Genomic DNA, 24,941 nt, shown 5'->3' with positions numbered 1-24,941 from the left:
ATATTTGTGTAATTTGTATTCTGTTATCATAATCACACACCCTAGCCATTGGAGTCTGTAGGGTTTTATTACCTACTCAGTCCTGTAATAAAACTTCTATGATTGCTTGCTAGATCTTCTTCATGCACCATTCCTCTCTGATTTATTTTCAAAAGCTCATATTTATTTTAATTGTCTTTATTCCTCTGCATAAACGTCCAAGTATTAAACTCATAAAATGTAAGACTGATAGCAATCTCAAATACCTGGAGCTTGACCTTCCTTTGTAGCAACTTAAATTAATATTCTCCTCCTCTCAAAGGAGGTAAAAAGGCATTCACATTCATTAGCAGGTTCTATTTCCATCAACAACAATCTGTCTTGGTACTTGTTCTGGATAATTACCTAACTTATGGATGTTTTCATCATAAACTGGTTATATTCATCAGTGTAATCATGAACTTCTCATTTTTCTCTTCAAAGTCACATCCATACATCTCTGGCTCAGGAGCAGTCTAAGCTAAGAGAGTCCACATGTGCTTTTATAGCTCCTAGGTCTGTTTTATAGTTTTTCCTGTGTTTGTGCTATCAGTCCACCAGTTGATGGAAGTGGAGCACTGATTCAGACACACATCTGGGGGACCTCAAGAAACCTCAATTTTAATTACATCTGTTCCATGACTAATTGCAGCAGTCTTATGAATTACTCTCAATATAAAGAGTCTGTAAGGATACATACAGATTTCTTCAATGGACAAATGTGAGAGAGATTTCTGGAAATTAATGAGCACAGAACTGTGACTGAAAGCCTTGGTCTTACTGCCCTATTCTCCTGTTCTGCTAACAGAGTCTAGGGCTATGAACACAGCAGAGCCTTTGAAATCCAGCGTCAATCATGTTGCTTGATTCTCACAAGATAAAAACAAAAGCAGCAGACCAATGCCTGCTTTGCTTGGAAAACCAATCTGACAGATCATTCATTTGGGAGTTTTTTAATCATCATAAGTAAACTACAACTGGATGAATTAAAGGTGCTGGATTGTTCCCCAGACAAACAATGCTCAGGCATCCTACAACTTTCGTCTGCTTTAAAGCACCAAACAAGGAGATTCAAGAATTACAGGATTTAGGACTTTGTGCAGTTTGCTGAGATCACAGAGACATGGTGGGATTGCTGATGTGATTGGAGTGCTGAGGAATACAGGCTCTGCAGACAGTGGCTGGGAAGATGAGAAGATGGAGATGTCCTTCATGTGAGAGAAGAGCTGGAATGCAGAGAAGTCTGACTGGGATGGGTGACGGGCTAGCAGAGAGCTTACAAACAGGATTTGAGAACACATCACTGCATGGGTGACGTAGTGGGCACCTGCACTAGGCTGCCTGTCCAGAAGGAACTACTGAATGAGGCCTTCTGCACACAGCTAGAAGCAGCTTCAGGTCTGCAGGTCTAGATTCTCACAATGATTCTGCTAGATTCTCATGATCCGCTGGATGACAAGCATAGCATAGCACAAACAGCCCAGAAGGCTCCTGGAAAGAATCAGTGACAGCCTCTTGACAAAAGGAGGCAAGAAGAAGTGCTCTGCTAACTCACTGCAGGTGTGAAGGCTGAAGGTAGCCTTAGTTGCAGGGACCATGGCACAGTGAAGTACAATATCAGAAGAGAAAGATGGAGGGAAAAAAGCAAGATCACTCAGCCCTGAGCATCAGGAGAGCAGATTCTGCCCTCTCATGGATCTGCTGGTAAGGATCCCTTCACAATCTTCCCAACTACTATAAGATCCTTGGCAACTGCCAAAAGTAAAAAATAAAAATAAAAAATTCAAAGCATAATGGAGTTTCTGCAATAAGCTCTGGATGAACTCTTCCTTTCAACTGATCCAGCAAAAAACTACATCTTAATGAAACCCAGAAATAGTTCATCATTTAAAAAGGCCAACAGAGGATTTCCACATTTTCTCATGAATTACAAACCTAAGTCTCTCCCCTGTCCCCATGACTGTTTGGATAGCAGAGAATTAGAAACCACATTCACAGAAGAAAAACTAAGGAGAAAAGGAATTTTTTTTGTCTTGACATATTTACTTAAAATCCTTTGTAAAATATCATCAGTTTCATAAGAGCTATAGAACAACAGTATTTCTCCCACTTTCTTCAAAATAATTCTTACATAAAGCATAAAAGATGATTAGATTTTATCCTCATGCACATTTATATTTGTACATAAATTGAACCACAGTTCTCATACTGAGGACCAAAAGCTGTGTTTTCGGGTAATGCAGAGGACTGAAGTTAAACACAACACATTTGTATTACTGTCAAACTCCTTGTCAATCTCAACACTTTGAAAAACAGACCATGTTTGGACAAGCACTGCATTCTGAAATTTTTTCAAACAATTTTTCTATAAATGAACATTTGGCTTGCAACAGATGAAGCAATTGCATAACGCTGAAACATAACTGTAATATACCTTCATGATCTATTACATTTGGCACTACCACATAAGCTTTAAGTCTGAGCAATTCCAACTTTCCTGCTCAAGTCTTGACAGCAGATGAACACTGAAAGAAAAATCAGGCAGTGGACTTACGTCAACTTCTGACTAAAATGAACTGAAGAAATTAAATTAACTGGATTCTATTTTCATATATTGGCCTGCATTACTGGAAAAAGTCAAAATGTTATTGAGTATTGTACAGACATCCCTCCTTTTCATAGAGATCTCCATATCAGAAAGGAAGATAAATTCTCTATCGTGTCATGGAAATGCAGTACCCCCTTGAACACAGCCAGATTATTGCCTTAAGCTCTCTTTAAGTAAGGCTTCAGAGAAACAGTGCTTTAACAAGTAACCTCATAACATCATTTACCATTCAATAAGACTTTGCAAATTCCATCTTACATTGATAAAGAGGAAACTGAAACCACGCATCCAATATCCTGAAAGTCACAGGACTTTGTTTTGCACTCCAATTTACAGCAGGTGCACAATAACTATGCATTGAACTGTGTGTTATCAGTGTTTTATGGATATAACATGTACACCTATCACCCATCAGCATTTCTTCTGAATATTTGTTATTTTTAACTAGCAAATTAGTTCAGCAATTCAGTCGTAAACTACATCTTGTTAAGAATTAAACAAAGACTTTGTGCAACTTTGATTCACAGATCGTAAAAGCAAAGCCCAAGACACATGTGAGAGATCAGACATGACTGGATCATTATCAACTGTACGATTTCAAAGAATATTGTACTCTGACAGCAGTAGTCTTTCCCCAGTGCAGTAATAATTCACAGATTTATAGAATCATAGTATAGCTTGGGTTGGAAGAAACCTCAAGGATCATCAAGTTCCATCTCCTCTGCTGCAAGAAGAGTTGCAAACCACTAGATCAAGTACTAGATCAGATTGCCCAGGGCCCCATACAGCCTGGCCTTAAATATCTCTAGGGACGGGGCAACCACAATCTGGACAACCTGTTCCAGCACCTCACCACTCTCTCACTAACTAACAACATCTAATCTGAATCTTCCTTCCTTTAGTTTGAAACCATTAACCCTTGTCCTATCACTACCTACCCTCGTAAAAAGTTGACTTCCCTTAAGTTTATAAACTCCTTTAAATACTGGAAGGCTGCAGCGAGGTCTTCCCACAGTCTTCCCTTTTCCAGACTGAAGAAGCCAAATTTCTTCAGCCTGTCTTCATAGGAGAAGTGCTCCAGCCCCTGCTCAGTTTTGTGTGCGCCCCCCCCCCCCCCCCCCCAGGCCCTCTCCAAAATCTCCACATCTTTCCTGTGTTGGGGGCCCAAGGCACAGATGCAGTACTCCAGCTGGGTCCTAACATTGCTGTCTCATGTTAACTTTTTCATCAACCAAGACCCTTGAATTCTCCTCAGAGGCCTACACTCAAGGAATTCTCCTCCAAGATTGTATACACATCTGGGATCGCCTTGATCCAAGTGCAAAACCTTGCACTTCGCTTTGTAGAAGTTCCTTAGATTCTCAAGGGCTCACCTTTCCAGTTTAAGTTCCTCTGGATGGCATCCCTTTTGCTGTATGAACAACACTGCTCAGTTTGGTGTCATTGCAGTTGTACCAGTCCCTAGTAACTGCTCAAAACTGACCAAAAAAAAATCATATTCTGACAATATCTTCTGCCTCACAGAAATGGAAAAGAAAATCCAATCTTGTTAGCAACACTTGTTTAGAAAAAAAATTAAAAAATCAACCTCTGGACAGTTTCAGAACCAACCCCCTATTATTATTTTTCTACTAGGTCACTAAAAAGGCAGCAGAGGCTTTATACACTGGTCAGTCCATGCCCTCATTACAAGGGTTATAATCATTTTTCAGTTTGATAAAACTCTTTCACCTCTGTTGGAACAATCTCTTTTCCTAATGCTTTCATGGGGACCCCAGTTTTGTGACTCACTGGTGGCTGATAGTGGTAATGCCCTTCCCTACTACACAGCTGCTGGACTGATATTCACGTCAGGAAAGACTTTACAGAATCATCCCACACTCTGGGATGACCTCTTCTGTTACTTATCACCTACCAAATGCAAATTAAATCTGATGAACTCCTCCGATCCCAATCCAGCTACTTTCATAAGCATCAAAATACCTGTCTGAAGAAGTAAAATGAAATCAACTTCTAAAACGCTGAACAAATTACCAGCTTCCAATTAAGTCAGTCAACGTACATTAGAAATAAGCTGATCACCAACACGTTGGGATACAGGTAAAGTTGGCAAAAACACCTCTAGAGAGACTATACTCATTTCCTTATCACAGGTTGCCTGTAAGGTCATGATTTGAAAGGGAAATAATATGCTGGAAAAGCTTTTACAAATAACCCACAGATCACCACATGTGACAATGGGAATGTGTACCAAGACAGACTGCCAACTAAGGCAGACCAACAGAGCTGAACGTATATAATACGCCTTTGTTGGAAAGCTGCTTGTGAAAAACAGGCAATAAAAATAGGTAACTTATTACACCGATAGCTTAAAAATCAAACACACTGAACAGACTGCCATAAACCAATGGAATGATACATGGGGAATGAAGAAATTCCTGATTCCCAACTGATAGTGAGTTGTTCTCCCATGTTTTCAGAAGAACACAATATAAAGCTTATCATATCTTGCACAGCAAAGTGACAGGAAGTTGATGGTGTAGCAGGAACAGCAAATCAAGTAATAAGTAAACACATAGGTAAGTAGCAAGTCTCAGTAACTACAATACCACTGGTACTTGGAGTTCAGCTCTGCTGTAGATTTGCTCTGTGATTGAGTGAGTCACAGAGATCTCTCTGTAGATACGTTTAAATAAAGATATTTGCTCTCAAAGCACTGTAATCTCCAGAGATGAAGCATTACATGAAATGTAAATGTTGATATTTATAACTTGCAGCCTTCTAATGGCTGTTGAAAATTGCATTCTACATCTTATTGTTTGAGAGAATCAACTTCAAAATATTTAAACATGTTTGAACACTCAGTACAACTCACTGCGTGTTATCTGACAGTAAAGCACAACCAAAAAACATCTGACTGAAAAAGCACAATAGGAAACTTACTTGAAGAAGCGTTCCATGAATGCTATTCTGTCGTATGCAAAGACTGGTAGAATCTGGAAGCCCCTTCAGCAATGACAGTACTGTATGTGGCACTTCATTTATCATAACAAATGGAACAAGGGCCCGACCTGACATTTCACGTGAACGGTACACAGGCGAATGCCCACACCTAGAAAAACGAGAAATACATATTTTTTGTCATCCAGATGCAATCCACTGTTGTGGCTAAAAGCCACAGAATATAAAACAAAGGATAATACACAACACACCTATCACAAGTCAAATTTAGACTTTCTCAGCTGCAGTGAAAGACTACTCTCCTAGAAACATAAGCCATACTAGAGCCTGAAGCACAGAAATACTGCTTGAAGGAAGTACTGAGCCATGTTCTGAGCTGGAATTTCCACCCCCATACTATGGTAGCACATTCTATTCTCTACCCTCCCACATCTTCCCTTTGGGAATAACTTTTAGGAAGATCATCTTTGAAAAGGAAATGCAAAGAGTAGGCTCTTCACAACATGACGCAAAAATAGAGCAGTTACTCTGTTCCATATGAAAAGTTTTAATCCTGTATTGACCAGATGCAAGAAGTCAGCTTAGCCCTTTGTAAAAATAAATTCAATATCTTTAAACAAAATATTTTATTCCATTACATAGTGAAAATAAACCTGAAAAGTGGTTTGTCTACAGCTTTTCCTTCATTGGTGCTATAATATGTTTCCTTAACCATGTAACTCTCACATAGAGATGTTCTTTCCAAACACAAGCAGTCCTGTTATTGCAATGGGCATACAACTTTTAGTTAGCTGTAACAGTAAACTTAAGAACGTTCTTTGTTTTGTTCATGACCTTTCACAAATTATTTTTTCCCAAGGAATGTGACAACTCTTCAGAAGGAAGGGTGGAAAATGGGGAAAATGCCAGGGTTTCCTCTAAGTTGTGCGAGGGTACTTTCCAAAACTACATGATTCAGAAGTGGTTTTGTAGTTGAATGCAGCATAACAAATTAAAATGGAGCTGTGCAGTTTTTTTCTTAGTAGTAAAAAAATGGAGTTGAGAACAATTTTTAGGTAACCTAATTTTAACTCCCCTTTCTTGTAAACACCAACCGGCCTAGCACATACGTATTATGCATGTATAGACATACAGTATTTTACGTATTGAATTTTGTTCCAGATTGTTATTTTATCAAATCTATTATGGAAATAAAAGTGACTGCTATACATTCAGAATAAAGGAAGCAATTTCACATTTTCTGAGCTACCAGAATACCAGCTCTATAAAGACAGCGTTTATACTGAATATGAATAAAGCAGAAGGTTAAGGCAAAACTACCAGATTTACTTCTCTCTGTGCCCCAAATTGTAGTCTAAAAACAGAAGAAAATAAACAAATCAAACAACATCAGCAGATGACTGTTCTCAGACCACAAAGAGAAGTCCAGCTGGGACCCTCAATGTCAGTTAGGTATTGCACTTTGAGAATCCTCAATTAGGATGCAAGGACCTCCTTCTCCTCATCCTCCTCCTCCCCTCCCCCCAAAACAAAAGCTTTGTCACCCAGTGGGTGGAGAACTGTCCCAAGACACAGCAGCCCTGGTTCTGCAACTTTCTGCGCCTGAGGAAAATGCAAGCCTGCAGCTTCAGCTTGCATGAAGGGCAATTCAGTCATCATCCAGCCGCTGTGCTACGCATCTGCTGTGCTACGCATCTGCTGAAGTCAAATGCAAACTCAAAGTTCTCACACTACTCACCAGGAAGACTGCAGTAGTGTGCAGCACTGGTTGCATCAAGTTGTATATTAGGAAAAATTTCTTCTCAGAAGAAGGGGTGAGGTATTGGAACAGGCTACCCAGGAAGGTGGTAGAGCCACCATTGTTGGGAGTTTTCAAGAGAAAGATAGATGTAGCACTGAGTGACATGGTTTAGAGCAGTCACTCTAAGCAAGGGCAGCACACTTAGGCAAGGGCTGATGGTTGGACTAGATGATGGTAGTGGTCTTTCTAATCTTAATGATTGTATGATTGTATATCCACAGAACATAGATATTTGTGGAAAGCCTCAGAAGAGTACTCCTAACAAAGTCACTACAAAGTAACAAAAGCACCATAAAGTTCAAGAACAATGAAGCTGAATAAATCTGATTTACAGGAACATATACGGGAACACAAAGACAACGTTTCACAATGGCAAATAGCTTCTCAAATCTGAGAGGAGTTAACACACTTGCTGTTTCTTTTCTCTTTTTTATTTCCCCTAAAATACTAAAAGTTGTTTTTCATTCTCCCAAGAAACATCACAGATAACATTTCAAAAGCACTCCTCCTTTTCAACAACACATGTATGATATCACGCCAGGTCACCCATCCCTGAACTTCCAGATATCCTGAAGGCATCTGATCTGTGCTTCTCTCATGCTTTGGAGGCATTTGGCTTCACTCCTCAATCATACAAGAAGTTTGCCAGAAGAACGTCAAGATAAATGCTCTTTTCTTCCATAGTTTGCAACAACATCCTAGATTAAGAATGGGTAGCTCTGATTTTTGCTGAATTCCACTCATAGGTGACCTAACATAGCCAGGCAAAACAAGACAAAAGACTTGCCCAATGCAGTGTCTTCCAGTTAAATCAGCCTTCAAGATCCACTGTGTAACTAACTTAACTCTGAGCAGTGTCATCACTTGTGAGGTGGCAGCTACATCCCACAGTAGTGGCAGAAAGGAACAGCAGCCTCAGTCTGGGCCACTTGACCACCTGCCAATCCCACAACTTAAACTTGGTTCTCACCATTACTGCAGGCCAAACATCAGCCACAGAACCTCACTCCCATTAGGCAGTGTGCATGTGTGTGCATACCTGTCTTTGAAATAACAATTTTCTTTTATTTGAAAAATAAGTGGGAGGAATAAAAAATGTTTTCTGCAGGTGACTTTTCTTTACATGCACTTCATGTATAAGTAAATTTTCAAATCTAAGAAATAGCTAAAATGTTATAATATGTAGAATAATGTAACGTGTCAGTCTAATTTTATAACAAGGTAGCAAGTAGCAAAGAAAGTCTGCAAGATCCCTAAGGAAGGATCTATTAAATCCTCAAGACCATTTACAACTGTTGAAGTTGCATTCCATTTTAAATTTAGTGCTGTTTACCCAGGTGAATGAGGTTTTAGATGTAAACTTGTTTACTTGAAACAGTTCACGATCAAGAACAAAAAGCCAATAAATCTGAGCAGTTTTCACTTTGTGTAACTGTTGATTCAGTGGATTTCCACTGCTCCTGTCCAGTGTTAACATTCAGATCAGGAACTAAGCTGCTAAGTGACATAATTTATATGAGCAACTCTCATAAGGCACAGAAGGATTCTGCACTCCTCTGCAGACTTCAAAGTGTTTAATTTATTGCTCGCTCTAGCTACAAACAACAAAACGCTAGCTGCAAATAAATGTATCTTCATGCTTTTATTAATAAAAAAAAAAGATCTGCAGGTGTTTCCTATGTGTTTCTTTATCTCCCTTTCTTATTATGCCCTCTCAACAGACTTCATACTGAGCAGATCAACAAAGAGAGTAAGAATTGACTTTAATATGAGTATCACAGTAACAAATTGGTAGGAATCATTTAAAAAACCATAAATGTAGCTGGAAGTGATACAGCTGTTACATTAAGTAATACCCATAGTTATTTGAGGAAGAATGAGCCAGGACAAAAACATTTTTTCCAAGTTTACTGGATATAGTTACAGCGATCTGCTCACAGATTCACAGAATGGTTCACTACTTATTAATTCATAATTTATTAATGATGCAGGTAGTTGTTCCTGCAGTCACAAAGATAGTATCACAGCATCATAATCCTGTTCTCAGCTGAAATACATTCACAAATGCTGACTTTACAAAGTGTTGGAAGAGAGCATTGGGAAGTGCAGCCATGAAAATGGGATGAAATCAAAAGTAGAACTGAACATGAAGAAAAGCAACATTCTGCAGAAGGGGTCTCAGATCATGCCCATCAGACCAGCTATCTTCATCGAAAGATTCCCAAAAGAGTAAATTCAGTAACTTTTAAAAGTAGTTTTACAAGTTTCCAAGCAAAGAGAGATGCAAAAAGAAGAATTAAAAAGAAACTCAAGTTTCCACACAATTAACATATCAGCAGGACAGTACCTACTCATTAATACGAGCACAAGGTTTCCTGAAATATAAAAAGTATTGTTATATATATATATATATATATATATGCCCAAGTATTTGTGGATTTGTGGATTGCATTGTTTGAGTCTCTCTTTAAAGGAAACACATTCATTTTCCCTCTTGTTATACATTTGTTGTACCCCAGCAATTAAAATACCAAAAGCACTTAATTTTTAAATCTTATTTAACTGTGGAAACCTGTATTGTAATTGGTCTAAAGACATCTTTTTGTGATTTAATCTGAAATTAAGAACATAACAATCCAAGAGAATAATTGGAGCTCGATGCAGCATTTCAGTATATGCTCTCAGGAGCCTTCTGGGAGGAAACCAGATACATTTGTACCATCCTGCTACCAAGATTATAACCAAGGTTATTATAAAAGGAAGCAAACTCATGTCAAGCTGAATCAACAACAGAAATTCAAGGTACTGTGACTCAGTCAGCCAATAAACCAGGATCTCTACAACATGCACATAAGTAAATAGATATGATATGTAATAGATACACTATGCGTAAACTTCAGACGAAGAGAAATATGTTCTCTTCAAATTCTACAGAATTGCTATAGAACATGATGAAACAATTTAAGTGGTGTCTCTCTTCTTGCATTCCCATCAAGGTATGTAAATACTGTCCTCAGTAGCTAAATTCAGCATAGGTTTATTTAACTTGTTGTATGCTCTAGAAGGAAGAGCTTCCTTATATGACCTTTTAACTCAAACTCACATAAAAGGAACATTTTTTTACAGTGTTTTCCAATAAAAATTGTATTTCAGATTTGATAATTTTTGAGAAGTCCTTAGGAAGCTTCAAAGTTGCAGAGTAATGGAAAGAAATACACAGTAACAAAGTAGAAATAAAAAGAATGGAGATGGAATACTTCGTCTTAATGACTGAATCACTGTCTTAAACTACAAAACGGAAGTTGAATGTATGTAAATAAAAGATCAGCACCTTGAAAATATCCTGAATGAGTCAGTTGATTGTAAACAAGAATATAAGTTAAGAGTAGTATTTTTTAAAACTTCTTATCAGCTCCATGAAAATTACCAAAGGACTTGCCCACACTTTAAGAGAAGAGGCCATAGATTACAGCAAAGAACGTGAAAATTGGACATTAACTTTTGGATTAGAAGTCTTGAGCAGTCTATTGCCGATCAGGCACTTCATAATCTTCTCTATCACTATAATTTGAGCTTAATCAAAGTGAAAAAATGCTGAACTATTTATCATTACGCTTAGAGGGGAAATGCATTTCTCTTTCTCTATTAAACCCCAAATATGCAGAACTTCCATTGTAGATCTCAAGCAATACTCTCTCCTTCCTTTTTGTTCAAACTGGCAGGCTTAAAAAGAAAAAAGAAGAGTGAAAAAGAAGAAAAAGAAGAGTTAAAAAGAAAAAAGAAGAAAAGAAAAAAAAAAGTGAAGAGACATGAGAGGGGACTTTACCAAGACAGTCTTTTCTAAGAAAAGTTGTTTTGATAATTTCACTTAACCATTCCTTATCAGTGGTACTTCTCCACTTTACGCCTGAAGGCACAACTTAAAAAGTTTATTTAAATCAAGAATTCAAAACTACTTTCACAATATTCAACACTACAAAACAATGCACAAAGCAATAAGAATACAAAGAACAACATATGCTTTAGAAGCATGTATTGCTCTTTTTCATATGCCTACAAAAGCAGGTGTATTTCGGGAACCTTGCCCATATTCAGAAGGATATCTGCCTTGTTAGGATGAACTCATAAGCATCTTCCAGCAAAAACAGAGCATTCCAATGGATCAATGTCTGCTGTGAACATCACAGAGATTCAAAGTAATAAATTATCCCAGACAATAGCAATGCTAAGCAGTTACACTGACCAGACAATACATTAAGAAGAAAAAAAATATAAATAAAATAGAAGAAAAAGAGAGCAAAGACCAAGAAAATGTGCATTTGATACAGAAACCGAAGGAGATCCTTTTACAAACATCTCAATAGCAGCTATTTTAATACAGCATAGCTACAAAAACCACATGTAGTATTTTTCATCTAATATGAAAACACATTCCCACAAAAGCACTTTGCTTATCATACCACTGATAAGATTTCCAGTCTACAGTAATGACAGTTGGAAATAGGCAAGTTTTAACATTAATTCTCCTATTGGTGCCATACCAAGCACACACACACAAAAAAAAAGTGAGGTGAATGACAGAAGAAGCTCACTAGCACTATCACTCAACTAACCTGCCTAGCCACTTACCAAAGGATACTCACGTTTAGCCTAGAGAAAGTCATAACTCTTTTCAAGTCGGATACAAGATGTGTACTATACCTGTGTGTGCAACTATACATGTATGAAAATAGGAGAAACTGCCTTTAACCAAATTCATAAACAATTTTAACAGGACTTAAGTGAATGACTTCCCAAACAAACTGAAGATACCTTGCACCAGATCTTGCTCATTCCCCCACTTCCTGTGATTTTTATTCAGCGTAGAATTGTACACTTACTTGCAAAGTAAGTAATATTGTTGCTTCATCTTGCCCCAGACATAACTGCAACGAAGCCTATGAAGGCTTTGTCACAGGGCTTTTAGCAAAACAGAACCAGACACCTGGCAGACCAGACATAATTGAACCAAAGTTACTTAAACACAACACAGAGCAATAAAACTAATTAGCATAAGTCACTAACAATAAAGTTTTCCCAAAGAAGCAAGCTGCATGCCCAAATGGAAGTAACATCATTAATCAGTAGAATTTATAACATCTTGTAGAATAGTAATGCTTTCTTTACTCATGTCTATTTCCTTCAGAAGCGAGTTCTTACAGATTTATTAAATAAGACAACTATGACTCCTAGGGAGCCTCCACATTCACATTCAAGTACTCTACTTTCTAAGAACGTAAAATAAGAGGTGATTGTTTTCACTTCATACACCTATTTTCAAAGCGCCTACAACATGTAAGTTGATGATTAGCAATATTACTACACAAAGGTTAATATTTTAAGATCACAATTTTATGTATGCTTATTTACATAATTGAATTTGCTGTTCAAAAGCAAAAGACATGAACTACTGCAATAGTACCTCTTATCTGCAGTAAAGTGAGCGCAGTAATGAAGACTGAAGGAACATGCAAGGAATTTGTGAACATGAGTGAAAATAAATAGACAGAAATAAAATGAACGCAGTTCCATCAGAATTTTGTATTTCAGGCAAGTATTTGTCAAGACAGACTGATTCCCTTTGACCAGTAAAAACCACAAAACAAAACTAGAGATAAAAGATTGAAATTCAAGCTCTTACTTCTATGAGAACTTCATATTTTGACTAACTGCATTTAAAAAATAGCTTTCTACACTTGTTGGTATCTGACAATACTTAATCTCTGAATACCATTTAGTATAAATCAAAACATATAATCCACACATCGAACACTGAACCTCTGTGCCTTCACTGACTGTATACAATCTCTTATAATAGAAACCCATACTTTGCTTTTAAATTCTGAGAAAAACCTTCTATACCATGCTTCTTCATCTAGATTGGCATCTGCTCAGATTTGAAAATGATTTAACCAGAACTCAACAAAACGTAGCATATTTATCCACTGAATGAAGCTTAAAGTACTACATTACATGTATGTGAAATCATGGTCTTAGGATTTTTTTTTTTCTTTTTTTCTTCAAGTTAGAGAAAGAATTTGATCCAGCAGTGCTTTCACAACTGATGCACAGTTTTCATGTCCTTCTCAAACTTTTTTTTTTTTAGAGTGACTTACGGCAACAGAGCAGCTAACAATAGTCTTTAGTATCCTTCCTCCATCCTATAAAAATTTTTTCTCTCCTTCCATGCTATTGTGCTTCATCAACTGTGTGAGAGTAATTACCTTTGTCTGTCAATGACAAGCTCATGAGCACAAAAATAATACTGTACTATTTAGGGGTGCATCGAAGAGGAAAGCAAGCAGTAGTAGAGGGCCAGCACTTTCCACTGTCACCAAACCCAGTTCCAGATTCAGGACAGCATCAAGGGATTTTGAAGTAACTGCTTCATTTTACAGAAAGATGCTAATTATAAAATTCTCCACAAGAAAGTTGTGCCTCTTTAATAACTGCAGCAATTTTGGAGAAAGACATTCAGTTTCTATTTATATTTTCCAAGGAGTTTCTTCAATGACATGCTTACAAGTGAGAGCAGGATTGGCCTCTTCTTACTGGTGACAGGACAAGAGGAAATGGCCTTAAGTAGCACCAGTAAGTTTAGATTGGATATTAGGAAACACTTCTTTACAGAAAGGGTTGTTAAGCACTGGAATAGGCTCCTCAGGGAGGTGGTTGAGTCACCATCCCTGGATGCATTTAAAAACCATTTGGATGTGGTGCTCAGGGACATGATTTAGCGGAGGGCTGTTAGTTAGGGTAGTATGTTAGGTTGTAGTTGGACTTGATGACCTTCAAGGTCTTTCCCAACCTGAGTGATTCTATGATTTGAACTCTGCCTTGAAATCTGTATATGTGACCAATCTTTGCAGGGGAAGTTTCACTAAGAATAAAGATGTTTTTTTATCTAAAAGAACACGACATAAACAAAAAAAGAGGGTTTTTTGTTTAATGTATATCTAGTTATGATTTTAAAGCGAGGTGGTTTTTTTTTAAGAAACAATTAAGAAGTCACAATTCTAAAAAGCACTAGACTTCAATTAGTGAAAAGTATCCAAGTCAATACATCAATACCCATGTTCTCCTTCATAGGATCCAGTCCAGAACATTTAGCACTGAACACACACTTTGGCAACACTATGGTACGAGAGGGCATAAGGTAACTCAAATTTGGATCATTCTGAAGAGATTACAGGTTTTTGAAAGGAGTAAGCAGAGGAGAAAGGGAGGTTATGTTTTGATTTCATACTTAAAACATTACCTCCCAATTACCTCCCTTGTTAATCAAAAACATTCTGTACATTCCTTCATCTTGGAATGTAATCAGTAAAACAGACCTATCTAGCTCTTAAAAAAGATTTTTTAAAAAGTGAGGTAGTAAGTTGTGAATCAAAGTGTTCCCTTCCAAATAAAACATCTGTGTGGGGGTAGGGGAGAACAACTTTTAATAAAACTGCAGAGAAATAATCAAATGCTCTGGTTCAAAAGGTAGCAGCAAGCATGTACATGGAGCTTGAGATCTGTCGTTGTGGCATTTAATCCTACTCATATTGTGCAATTTACCTCAGTGCGGTCAGAGCAACCACAACTCTTCTACTCCCACTAGATGGAAAATTCCAATCAGGCTTAACCGAAACTGCTCAAAAGCCTAATTAGAAATCTTCCTCTTAAACCCAGCTTTGCTAGGACAACTGCTCATTGTCCTGTCAACTGAATATCCGACTCATCCTCCCAGAGCAACATATGAATGCCAATTTATTGGGGTTGAGCCCTGCAAGGTCAGAAAATCAATGATGGCTTATACCCACCCTCCTCTCTCCATACTACATAAGCACACGATCTAACCTTGACAGTGTTACAGCAAGATAAATCTGGAAATGTCTCAGTAAACCATGGCAATTAAATGATATAATTGCATTGGGCCACCATGCAATTATACATACATATAGACGTTATATACTACATTGAGCAATTCAAAGCAGGGATTACTATATACAGATTAACATCTTGATGAACAAGGCCCTTGCCTTCAGGTTGCCTCTTTGATCCTAAGTGGTTACCTCACAGCCATCTTCGTTACTGCCTTCTAAAGAAAACTAAAGGACAAGGAAATAATTTTATTCTAGTTCATCTGCTCCTGTTGAAAGGAAAATCACAAGGGAAATCATCAAAGGGCAAATAGCAAGATATTTATCTTTCCCAGGTAAATCACAGGTATTCATTCCAGCTGATGCAAGTGACCAAAAATATTCATAGTATTCACAGAACAAGGACAAAAGATCTTTATGAGGAAACTCATTCAGAAATATCATGTTGAGCTATCTCATAAATAGACGGTTCCTCCACTCTGCAGGATCCCCGGTCTTGTTCCCTGGCACCCATTAAAAACGTCAATGCTTTTGCATGTCTGCGCACCCAAATACAATTTGCTGTCTGAAATAGATAGGCATTTTATTATATTTTACTGCCAAATTCAACGGAAAAGAAATGTAGAAAACACTTTTCTTCCACACCACTCCTCTTTAGGAGCACAGTTACTAATAGTGGTCAAAAGAGCATAGATCCAATGACATGGGTGTCTCAAATGCTTCATGCTTTTCTTTTAAAGATTTTGATGGGTTTTTCTCCCCACGTCCTCTGAAAAATTTTAAACAGCCACAAAAGTTAACTAAGTGCAATCACTGTTGAAGAGTTATTTTGCTGGGGCAGAGACTTGCTAAATGTAGCAGTCATAATGCAAAAATAAAATCCAAAGATGTAGCTGGAGGATTATCAAAGTTTAATGTATTACCAATCAGAAATCATGGTGAAACTCTACCAAGAAATTTTAAAAAAATAAACAAGCATTCTTCAGTGTAGTGACACAGGCATAAAGATTGAGCTTATGAATGATGTAACCAAGTATAGTTTTGTTTATCCAAGAAGCATTTCAGATTCAAACATGGCAGAAAAAACATTTTAAACCAGTAAATACAGTGCAATTAGAAACTCTTACTGCAGGTTTCTTAGCACTGTTTTTTAGGTTATTTATTCCTAAGAACCCCATAAAAATGTACGTAGCGAGAGATGCATCACATCGGCAGCCAAGAATAAGCAGACATAACAAATATCCGTTCAAAATAAAAATCAGATCTGTTGATAGAAACAGCTTTATCTTGTTTCACTCACTAAATAAAGGAACAAGATTTAGAATGGAACTTTAACATACTACTCTGAAGCTTTCACAGATATAGCAAGACTTCCTTTCAAAGTACTAATTATGCTTATTTCCCCCACAATAGTCCTTCCCCTTTATGAAGCACTCCAACCCCACAACAGTGGCATACAGAAAAGCCAAAACATCTATTCAGTCTCTCAGTATAAACATCATAGAAGTGAAAGTTACACTATATAAAATATTGGAAAGTTATCTTAGAAATAGATTACATGTAGGATATGTCTGCCTCTATATAGCTAAGTATATATTAAATGTGTATGTACGGATATGGAGCTAAATAGTAATCATTACAACAATGAGCTACCAACAATCATTTTGCAGGACTTAAAAAAAAAAAACAAAAAACAAGAAATTCAGCAATACAAGACTTGTTTTACAAAGCTAGTCAAGCTCATTAGTTTATATCTACCCTTCATTTGGCAGCAATTGAGTTTTTCCAGATGAAGATCTATGAACAAGTGACACCACAGCTTGCATGATTTGAAATTCTTTCCACTTCCCCAAAATAAGGATTAATAAGCAATGGAAGTACAACCAATCAGAGTTTTTCCTTTAAGAATTAAAGCTTAAAACTGAAGAGAAGCTTAAAAAGGCATTTTTATTACAAAACAAACACAAAGATTCTAGAAAGAACTTAATCATATGAAAAACCACCAGAGACCTACCTTACCTTATAATAAAGGGAACAAATGGTGCCATGCTGAGTGCTGAGTAAGTGCCATCCATTGGAGATGGATACAGCTTTCCCAGGATTAAAAGCAAAAGGAACAGACTTGGATGGATTTTCAGTTCTTCATCTTCACTGAATAAAAAAGCAGGAAGAAGCATTTGGTGAGAACATCATCCTTCATGCCGGACTTGAGACTCTCCCACAAGCACAGTACTCTTTTGCATTTCAGGAAGGCACATTATGCTGGTTATGGCAAAACCTACTGGGATCTAACATGGCATCCAGTTCTACAGCAACTGGGAATCCCTCCATGAGGGCAACTTAAGGCTGTACCACCTTTTCTTTCCTATTTTATCTCAGTTTCTCCTATCCTTAACAACAGCCCCTGCTTTTAACTAACATTAAGATTCAGAACAGGTAATGTTTCTCATATAACTGAACAATTGAGAAAGCTGAGTTACAAAAAGATGCTTTAAAAAAAAGTCTTCCAGTCTAGAAGGAAAAAAAAAAAAGTATATTTGGTAAATAGCAGGCTAGATTTAAGGAAAGTTATTGTCATTAACACCAAGCACTTTTCGTACTGTAAAATCAACCAGAAATCCAAGGCAAAGTCAACAATTTCTTATTTAGTCAATGAGTTAGAAAAAAGAAAATTCCTTAAATTGCATTGAAAAAAAAAAACCAAAAAACACAAACATTCAAGGACAGTATTTCAAGCAGCTTCCCAAAATTTTCTAGTGATTATACTGGCACCTTTCAAAATGTCAAGTAAAACAGAGTGCTGCATGGAATACACGCATTGTTTTTGCTCCGAACAGAGACTGAGAAGATGCAATGATTGGCAAAACTCCTCTTTCAACTTCATTGCAAGCCATTAAACAGACAGCTGAAACTCTCCTCTAAATCAGCTGCTGAACTTCTACAGTTTATACCATAACATTTTAAGGAAAAACAAAGCCTGCACTGGTTTACTTTAAAAGTTCATGAACCTGGGGGAAACAGCATCAGCATCATCCCAAAGTATATCATCTGGTTAGATTAAATTGGAGCTCTCAGACACCATTTGTGGACTCTGTTACAAGAGATGGGGGACCTTCCACAAAGACAGTGTCACAGGCTGGAAAATGGTAATTCAGGGTTACACGAGGCCTAAGAGCTTCTATCCTTTAAACATTAGAAAATCTTGTTAAAATGAGACATTGTAAAACAACAAATTTCTGTCCTGCCTTGAAAAATATACTTTCTTTTAATGCCTGATCTTAGGAATGCAACAGCTCACAGGGAGGAATAAAGCTGCTACTAATGACTCAGTAGCACTTCAGACTCCAGAACCTCACTGCAGTGTGCAAGTTACAGGAAAATAGGCTTAGAAAAACAGTGGTAGATCTACACAACCTCAATAAGCACTGATGAAAACAGCAGTGTTATAATGTGTGAAAACTCACTTTAAACTGAATATTGCGAAAGTTTCATAAATACCATCTTACCTGTTCAAAGTATTGGCTACAAGCTCCAACTGCTTGAGAAGGAAAGGATAAAGACTTGGAAATCGAGAGAAAAACTCTGCTCCTGTCATCCTGCAGAAGAGAATGTAGAAGAAGAGTCACAATTAGTTGCACTCAAAATATCAGTTTACTTAGATTTCTGATGCTGCAGTGAATTCAGAGTCCAAATGACCATACACCCACAATGAACTCCTTTCAAACATGAGACAGTTCTTTCATGAAAAATGACAATACAACATAATTTAGACAGTTCACATGCTTCTGTCTGCATGTATACATACTAACACTTTTTCCAGCTAAACTACTCAGATCTCTCTGGGGAGGGGATGGGAAAAGCATCTTAAGTTCCAGCATCATTTTAACAACAGAGTTGAACAAAAGAAGACTACATTTCCTTTGGTGCAGTTCATGTACTGAACAGTTAATAAAGTACTTGTAATATACATTTACTTACAGATACTCATCTATTACTGATACTGAAAAGTATCTCAGAATGATAAGTCAAAGAAAATACAGCAACAGATGCATCTGACCTTACATCAGCTTTCTTAACAGAGCTGCCTCCAGCACTCGGCAGCAGTGACATTTCCAGGCCACATATTCACGTAGATAACAGTTACATCCAAAATAGAACAGTATACCAATACCTATCAAACTCATTACTAGCCAGAATTAATACATCAGTATAGTTCAAGACAGAACAGAAGAAAAAAAAAAAAAAAAAAAAAAAAAAAAAAGTAGAAGCCTTCTGTGCCTGTATTTTTAAATAAGTTTTTGAACTGATAAAGGATAACTTCATGGTTTGTAGGTTCATTTAGCACTTTCTAAGCAAGAACCACTCAAATGTTAGGTTTGGGAAGTTCTAATGAGATATATGGGCTATGCAAATAAAATAAAATTCCCTCAAAAACAAATAAATAAACGGCCAGATATTTACAGCAAGAATGCCTTTGCTTGCTACGTAATCAAGTCAGATTAAGTATACTTTAGCATGACTCCAACAGAAAGCTTTTGACAAGCAAACAAAACCAGATCTACAGAAATAACACGGTAAGATGGCAACATTGAATGTCCATAAAAATAAGTGCAACCAAAAAATTATGCAAGAGTAAATCAGCACACAACTATCAGCAAAGCTTCCAGCATTGAGCCAACAAAGCATGCCTGCACCATAGGCCACAAAATAAACACAGCAAAAGCAAATTAGTAGATGGAAACAAACGTTCAAACAAAGAGGTATGTACAGGAAGCTTTCTCTAAGAATTACATGCAAGAGCAATGCACTGAAAGGCTTCTAATAAAGGCATGACCAAGGATTCTGATCACTGGTTGTTTAAGCAGAAATAAACACATGTAATTTTTCTTAATCACACAACCTCAACACGTCTGCCAGTCATCAAATTCTAACATCCTGTAGTCGGATTTCAAAACTTCAGAGTTTTCCAAGTCATTTAACAGCTTTTCAAAACAACTTCAAGTTTTTTACAAGCACATTATGTAGGCAGCTGAAGACAAAAATGTCAGCACAAAACGAGAGCTAGGCACACACATCAAGTCAAACAGCGCATGGCATACATATACACATCTTACACTAAGACATAACATATTAAAAATTCTGTACTAAAAGGAAGTATCGATTTGAACCAAACTGAAAATCCTTAGCATCTTCACCTCTTGCATCACAGAGTGTCAGAAAAAAGCATAATAGGGATTAACCGTTCTGAAATGTATTGGCTACTGCTTAGAGGTTGAAAAGAGGACTACATGTAAGGAGCACCTCGTGCAGCAATTATTCTTGAACACATCCACTTTCAATATCATCAAATTCAGTAGCCAAATTTGAATTTATATTACATAATGGAACTGAATATTCTTAGAAATATAGCGCTAAAATTATTTGTAAATAGTGTGATTTCATACATCTTTTTGATAGGAAAAGAGCAGTTATCAAACGGGGTAACTTACATAACCTCTCCCTTGGTTAACAGTTGCACAGGTTACATGATGGGAGGAGGCAGTCTAATCAAAACCATTTGTCACCAGATGTCTGCAAAAAAAGATGCCCAAAGGCACTACGAGCAGACTGGGTGTCCAGTGATTGTTAGAAATGGCCTCCAGCTCAGAGGGAAAACAAGAAACACTGTATGTTAACAGAAATGCTGTCAAATGAAAACGTGTTCTAAAAAATATAGAGCACTGATTTACATGTGAATCCACTTGGGGATGTCAAGGCAGGAAGACACATAACTAGAGAAGAACCAGAAAGCAATAATAAGAGTGAGTAAAACACAGAGGCATTTAGCTGTCTCATTTTTGATTACGGATCATGCCTGTTGTTCCTGGCAGTGTGTATGCATTAGGCACACACAAGTAGTTGTGTACAGCAACTGAGACTGGAACCACAATAAAAAGGGCAACGACTCAGATTTCTCAAAAATGACCAGAAACTTGAGCCACCTATTTTCTATTTCATGAAAAAAATACGCTGCTTTGAAAAATGAACTCCAACACTTCATAAAGAGATTCATATGAGTTATGTTTCATAAATAGTAAGTTATCCATGTCCTTAAAGGAAGGAAAATACTTGATACACCCATTTATAAAGGAATATACCAACAAAACAGGGGCTGGAAAACTGACACAAAATAACAGTTATCAGTTCTCATGGAACAAACTTTGGCCTCCTTTTCTAAATTATATATGACAAAGAATTATAGATTTTAAACTAAAAATATAGATAACTATTCATTGTTTCCATTAGTCACAAACCGTTCAAATAGACTTTTGGCAACGTGGCTACCATAATTAAATCCTTAAAATCAACATCTTGCAGATCACAGGATTTGACAGCTACCCACCCTAAAACTAGAGAAGGAATTGGAAAGAACCTTAAGACACTAATATTTTTCTCATTTCCAGCTGAAATCATTTCATATTGCATCAGAGTTCATCTTTCTCAGTACCACAGGCTCTCTAACAGTAGTCTGTTCTGTTTCCTGCTAGTACTTCCCAAAAGTAGTACAATTTCACAATTTAAAATTTCAAATGGGATTACAGATATCTAAGCAATACATTGGTGAAAGGTTACTTACTGAAATAGGAAGCAGTGTAATGAAAGATAAAGATTATCAGTGGGCTGATGATGCTTACAATAAATCCTCTCACCTCAATGTAAAATGTCATCTAAGTATATGGTTAAAGTATATGGCTAATGTAAAAAAAAAAAAAAATTGAGAGTAAATCATGGAAGGACTTGCATTCTAAAATGATTTGTAAAAATCATTTGTAAAACCACATATGCAAAATATTTCAACAGATGAGTAGGAAATAAGATGTAATTAATCTCAGATACTCCTGTTAACAATATTAACACTTGTTTATACATGAATAACTCTGCAGAGAAGGCAGATGACAATTCGGAGTATAAGACCTTCACAACATGCTCAATTTTGATTGCTAGAGAAGCAGGCACAATTTGTACTTTTCAGAAAAACAAGACTGATGGAGAGAGTTTATGCAGAAAGGGAGATGTACATGAGTTTCTTTCCTATTTTCTCTTAAGTTTCCCACCTGAAGAGATGTGCCTCAAAAACAGTTTTGAAGCACCTTCTCTAACAGACTGCAGAAAATCAAGTTGCACTTTTAATACCCCTACATAGCCCTGAGCCAAACAAAGTCTTTCCCACCTTTCTCTCCTCCAGAGTCTATTCAGGAGGAAAAGGTCAGGACGACAGTATTTCAGAGAATACAGAGTTCAAATAAATTGGTAAAAGGGTACTCTGAAAGCAAGGACAGGATGTGACAAAGGACAGAATGTAGTTAACACAGCAGCATTTGGAAAATAACAGTGAACCAGATGAATTATCAAGAATCGACTAGTTGTAGTAGTAAAATTTAAAACAGAAGATACAAATGAAAGCAGACTGCAAATCTATAAGAACTTTCCCTTGAAGTTCATTTTAAACATGAACAAGAGTACAATTTACAGCATTTAATTACACTTCTTAGGAAAAATGCATAAAGTTTTTCATTTCCCTAAAATAACCTTTAATAGAAGCCTTTATTATATTCTTGACTGTCATTTAACTCTTCTATTCAATCACTACCTGATTTTTTTCTCTTTCATTGCTTTTCACGGTAGAACCTTGGGTGGGTTGGAGTAAGGTAAAGACACACAGGCAAGTTTTTATTTCCTCTGTTTTGCTTACAAAGATATTCAGTGTCACCTAAATTCTAGAATTAAATTCATAAATCCTACTGAAAACTGTAACATCTCTGATCATTATAAGTAGTTTGTTTGAATAGTGACTTGATGCCATATAATGCAAGTAGTAGTATCTGTGCTTATATATGTACTGTCTTTCCACTAAATTGTCCCATCTTTATGCATAAAGAGTGACTTATTTAACTACTACAATTCTACATTTTAAAAATCACATCTGAGAATAAAGTCACAGATGTTACAACGTTCTGTTCCAAGCTGTGTTGCACACTTAAGAGAATACTCCAGATTAAAATTCTGCTTTGACATCGGGGCATATGTATCATTTTACTGTGACATGTGTCAGAGATTACCTGCTCCTGTTCTTTCAATTATTTTTCTGAAGAACTAAAGGCTTTATAACCTTGTATCCCACTTTTAGCAACTGACATGGTGAAGAACATTTGCAGTAAATCTGTTTGTATTTCATTTTAGGACAGATGAGATTTAGAGACTACAGTTCTTCTGACAAAATCAAGAGTCTTCAGAGTTCATCTTGAATGAAAATGTTGCTAATGTCTCAGGTCAGCTGACAAATGTACTAACATGTCTGTGACAGATGAAAAAACGTGATTATATTTATGAAGGAAAAATAAAACTGGAATGAGAAAAAAAATGAAGGCATACACATTTGGAGATACCATGGCCAAGAATATAGCTTTCATGAAATTACAGAAGCCCTCTCTTAATGGTGTCCTGTAAAATCCACTCTGTATCAGTGACTATACTGGAATCATTAACTGTAATTTTTCAGATGATACTTTGTGTTAGAAGCAGTAATGCAGAAACAAAATCAAATTTACTCCCTGTACCGCATGTACAACTACTGCTAAACAACAACAGGTTTAAAAACCCACTCTGAATTTCATATAACAGTCATTCAAAATGTCAAATTTATAATAATCTACATTCTACACATTTGCAACTTTGCCTTCATTACAGTATAAAAAATGAAATGCAGTGCAGCTTAACTAAACAGTTTTTAACTGCCCGTTCATGTTCTTTCCTTATCACTCATTAAGAAAATATGTAAAGTTTATTTCCCTATTAGCAAAGACACAATTCAGAAGTATAAACTTCAAAAGAAAACATTTTCTTCAACTACATAAAATACCATAAAAGAATGGCTAGCATTCTCTTTTATAGTGAAGTTATGGTAAAGACCAAAGCTTGTTCACCTACTGTAAGCATAATACGTATGCACTAGGAGATAAATGAATTGTTGGCTCCTTAAATGTCGCTGAAGTATACAACAGTCAGCTGCATCTCATGGTAGGTCAACTAATGGTAATAAGGTACAGAAAAGAGAAATTATGCTAACCGAAGGCAATACAAAACCTCAAACAATGCACCACACTCAAAGGTGAATCTCTATCCTGGATTTTAAAACACAGAAGACAGAAGACTATCATTACTTGGAAGTGCCGGTGCGGAGAACAATTCAGAAAACCAAGGACCTTTGTTCTGGCCTCAAAAACACACAAAAACATAGGAAAAATTTTAATGTTGCAATGTGCAAAAATGTTAATAACTAGATTGTGCCAACTTAACCCATTCTTTACCCAAAAAAAGGTAACCATTTCCCTGGACAAAGGGAAAATAAAGGAGTTCCAGTAACACAAGCTTCCTGAATGTAATTGCAACACGAGAAATGTTTGAAATCTGCAAACACTTTATTCAGAATTTACTTAGAGGAAAAAAACATGGCAGCTCCAGGACTAAGCAGAGATCCAGTTCTTTCCTTCTACTCCAAAAAAACAAAAACAAAAAAACACTAAACTGTGAAAAGCATGCAGCATTCTCAGTGTAATCTGAAGAAACATTTCCATGAGGTCCACAACAGTTTTGGTTTAATAGATAAACC

At 36.7% G+C, this 24,941-nt stretch overlaps 1 protein-coding gene across 2 annotated transcripts in view; it reads right to left on the bottom strand.

The window, feature by feature from the left end:
- The window catches only part of THADA (THADA armadillo repeat containing), a 153,449-nt gene that overhangs the window by 80,946 nt on the left and 47,562 nt on the right, over positions 1 to 24,941 (bottom strand). For both annotated transcript variants that reach the window (XM_042884616.1, XM_042884624.1), the window contains exons 27-29: positions 18,799 to 18,888; positions 17,312 to 17,443; positions 5,570 to 5,738 (exon numbers count right to left, since the gene is read on the bottom strand). In XM_042884616.1, the coding sequence (XP_042740550.1) occupies positions 5,570 to 5,738; positions 17,312 to 17,443; positions 18,799 to 18,888 (391 nt within the window). The remainder of the gene's footprint in view (positions 1 to 5,569; positions 5,739 to 17,311; positions 17,444 to 18,798; positions 18,889 to 24,941) is intronic.

Source organism: Lagopus leucura, unplaced genomic scaffold (genome assembly GCF_019238085.1).
Source record: "Lagopus leucura isolate 7727_CA_CO unplaced genomic scaffold, USGS_WTPT01 Super-Scaffold_73, whole genome shotgun sequence".
Classification (NCBI taxonomy): domain Eukaryota; kingdom Metazoa; phylum Chordata; class Aves; order Galliformes; family Phasianidae; genus Lagopus; species Lagopus leucura.
The sequence above is the reverse complement of the archived record's forward strand: the minus strand, read 5'-3'. Positions and strand labels throughout refer to the sequence as shown.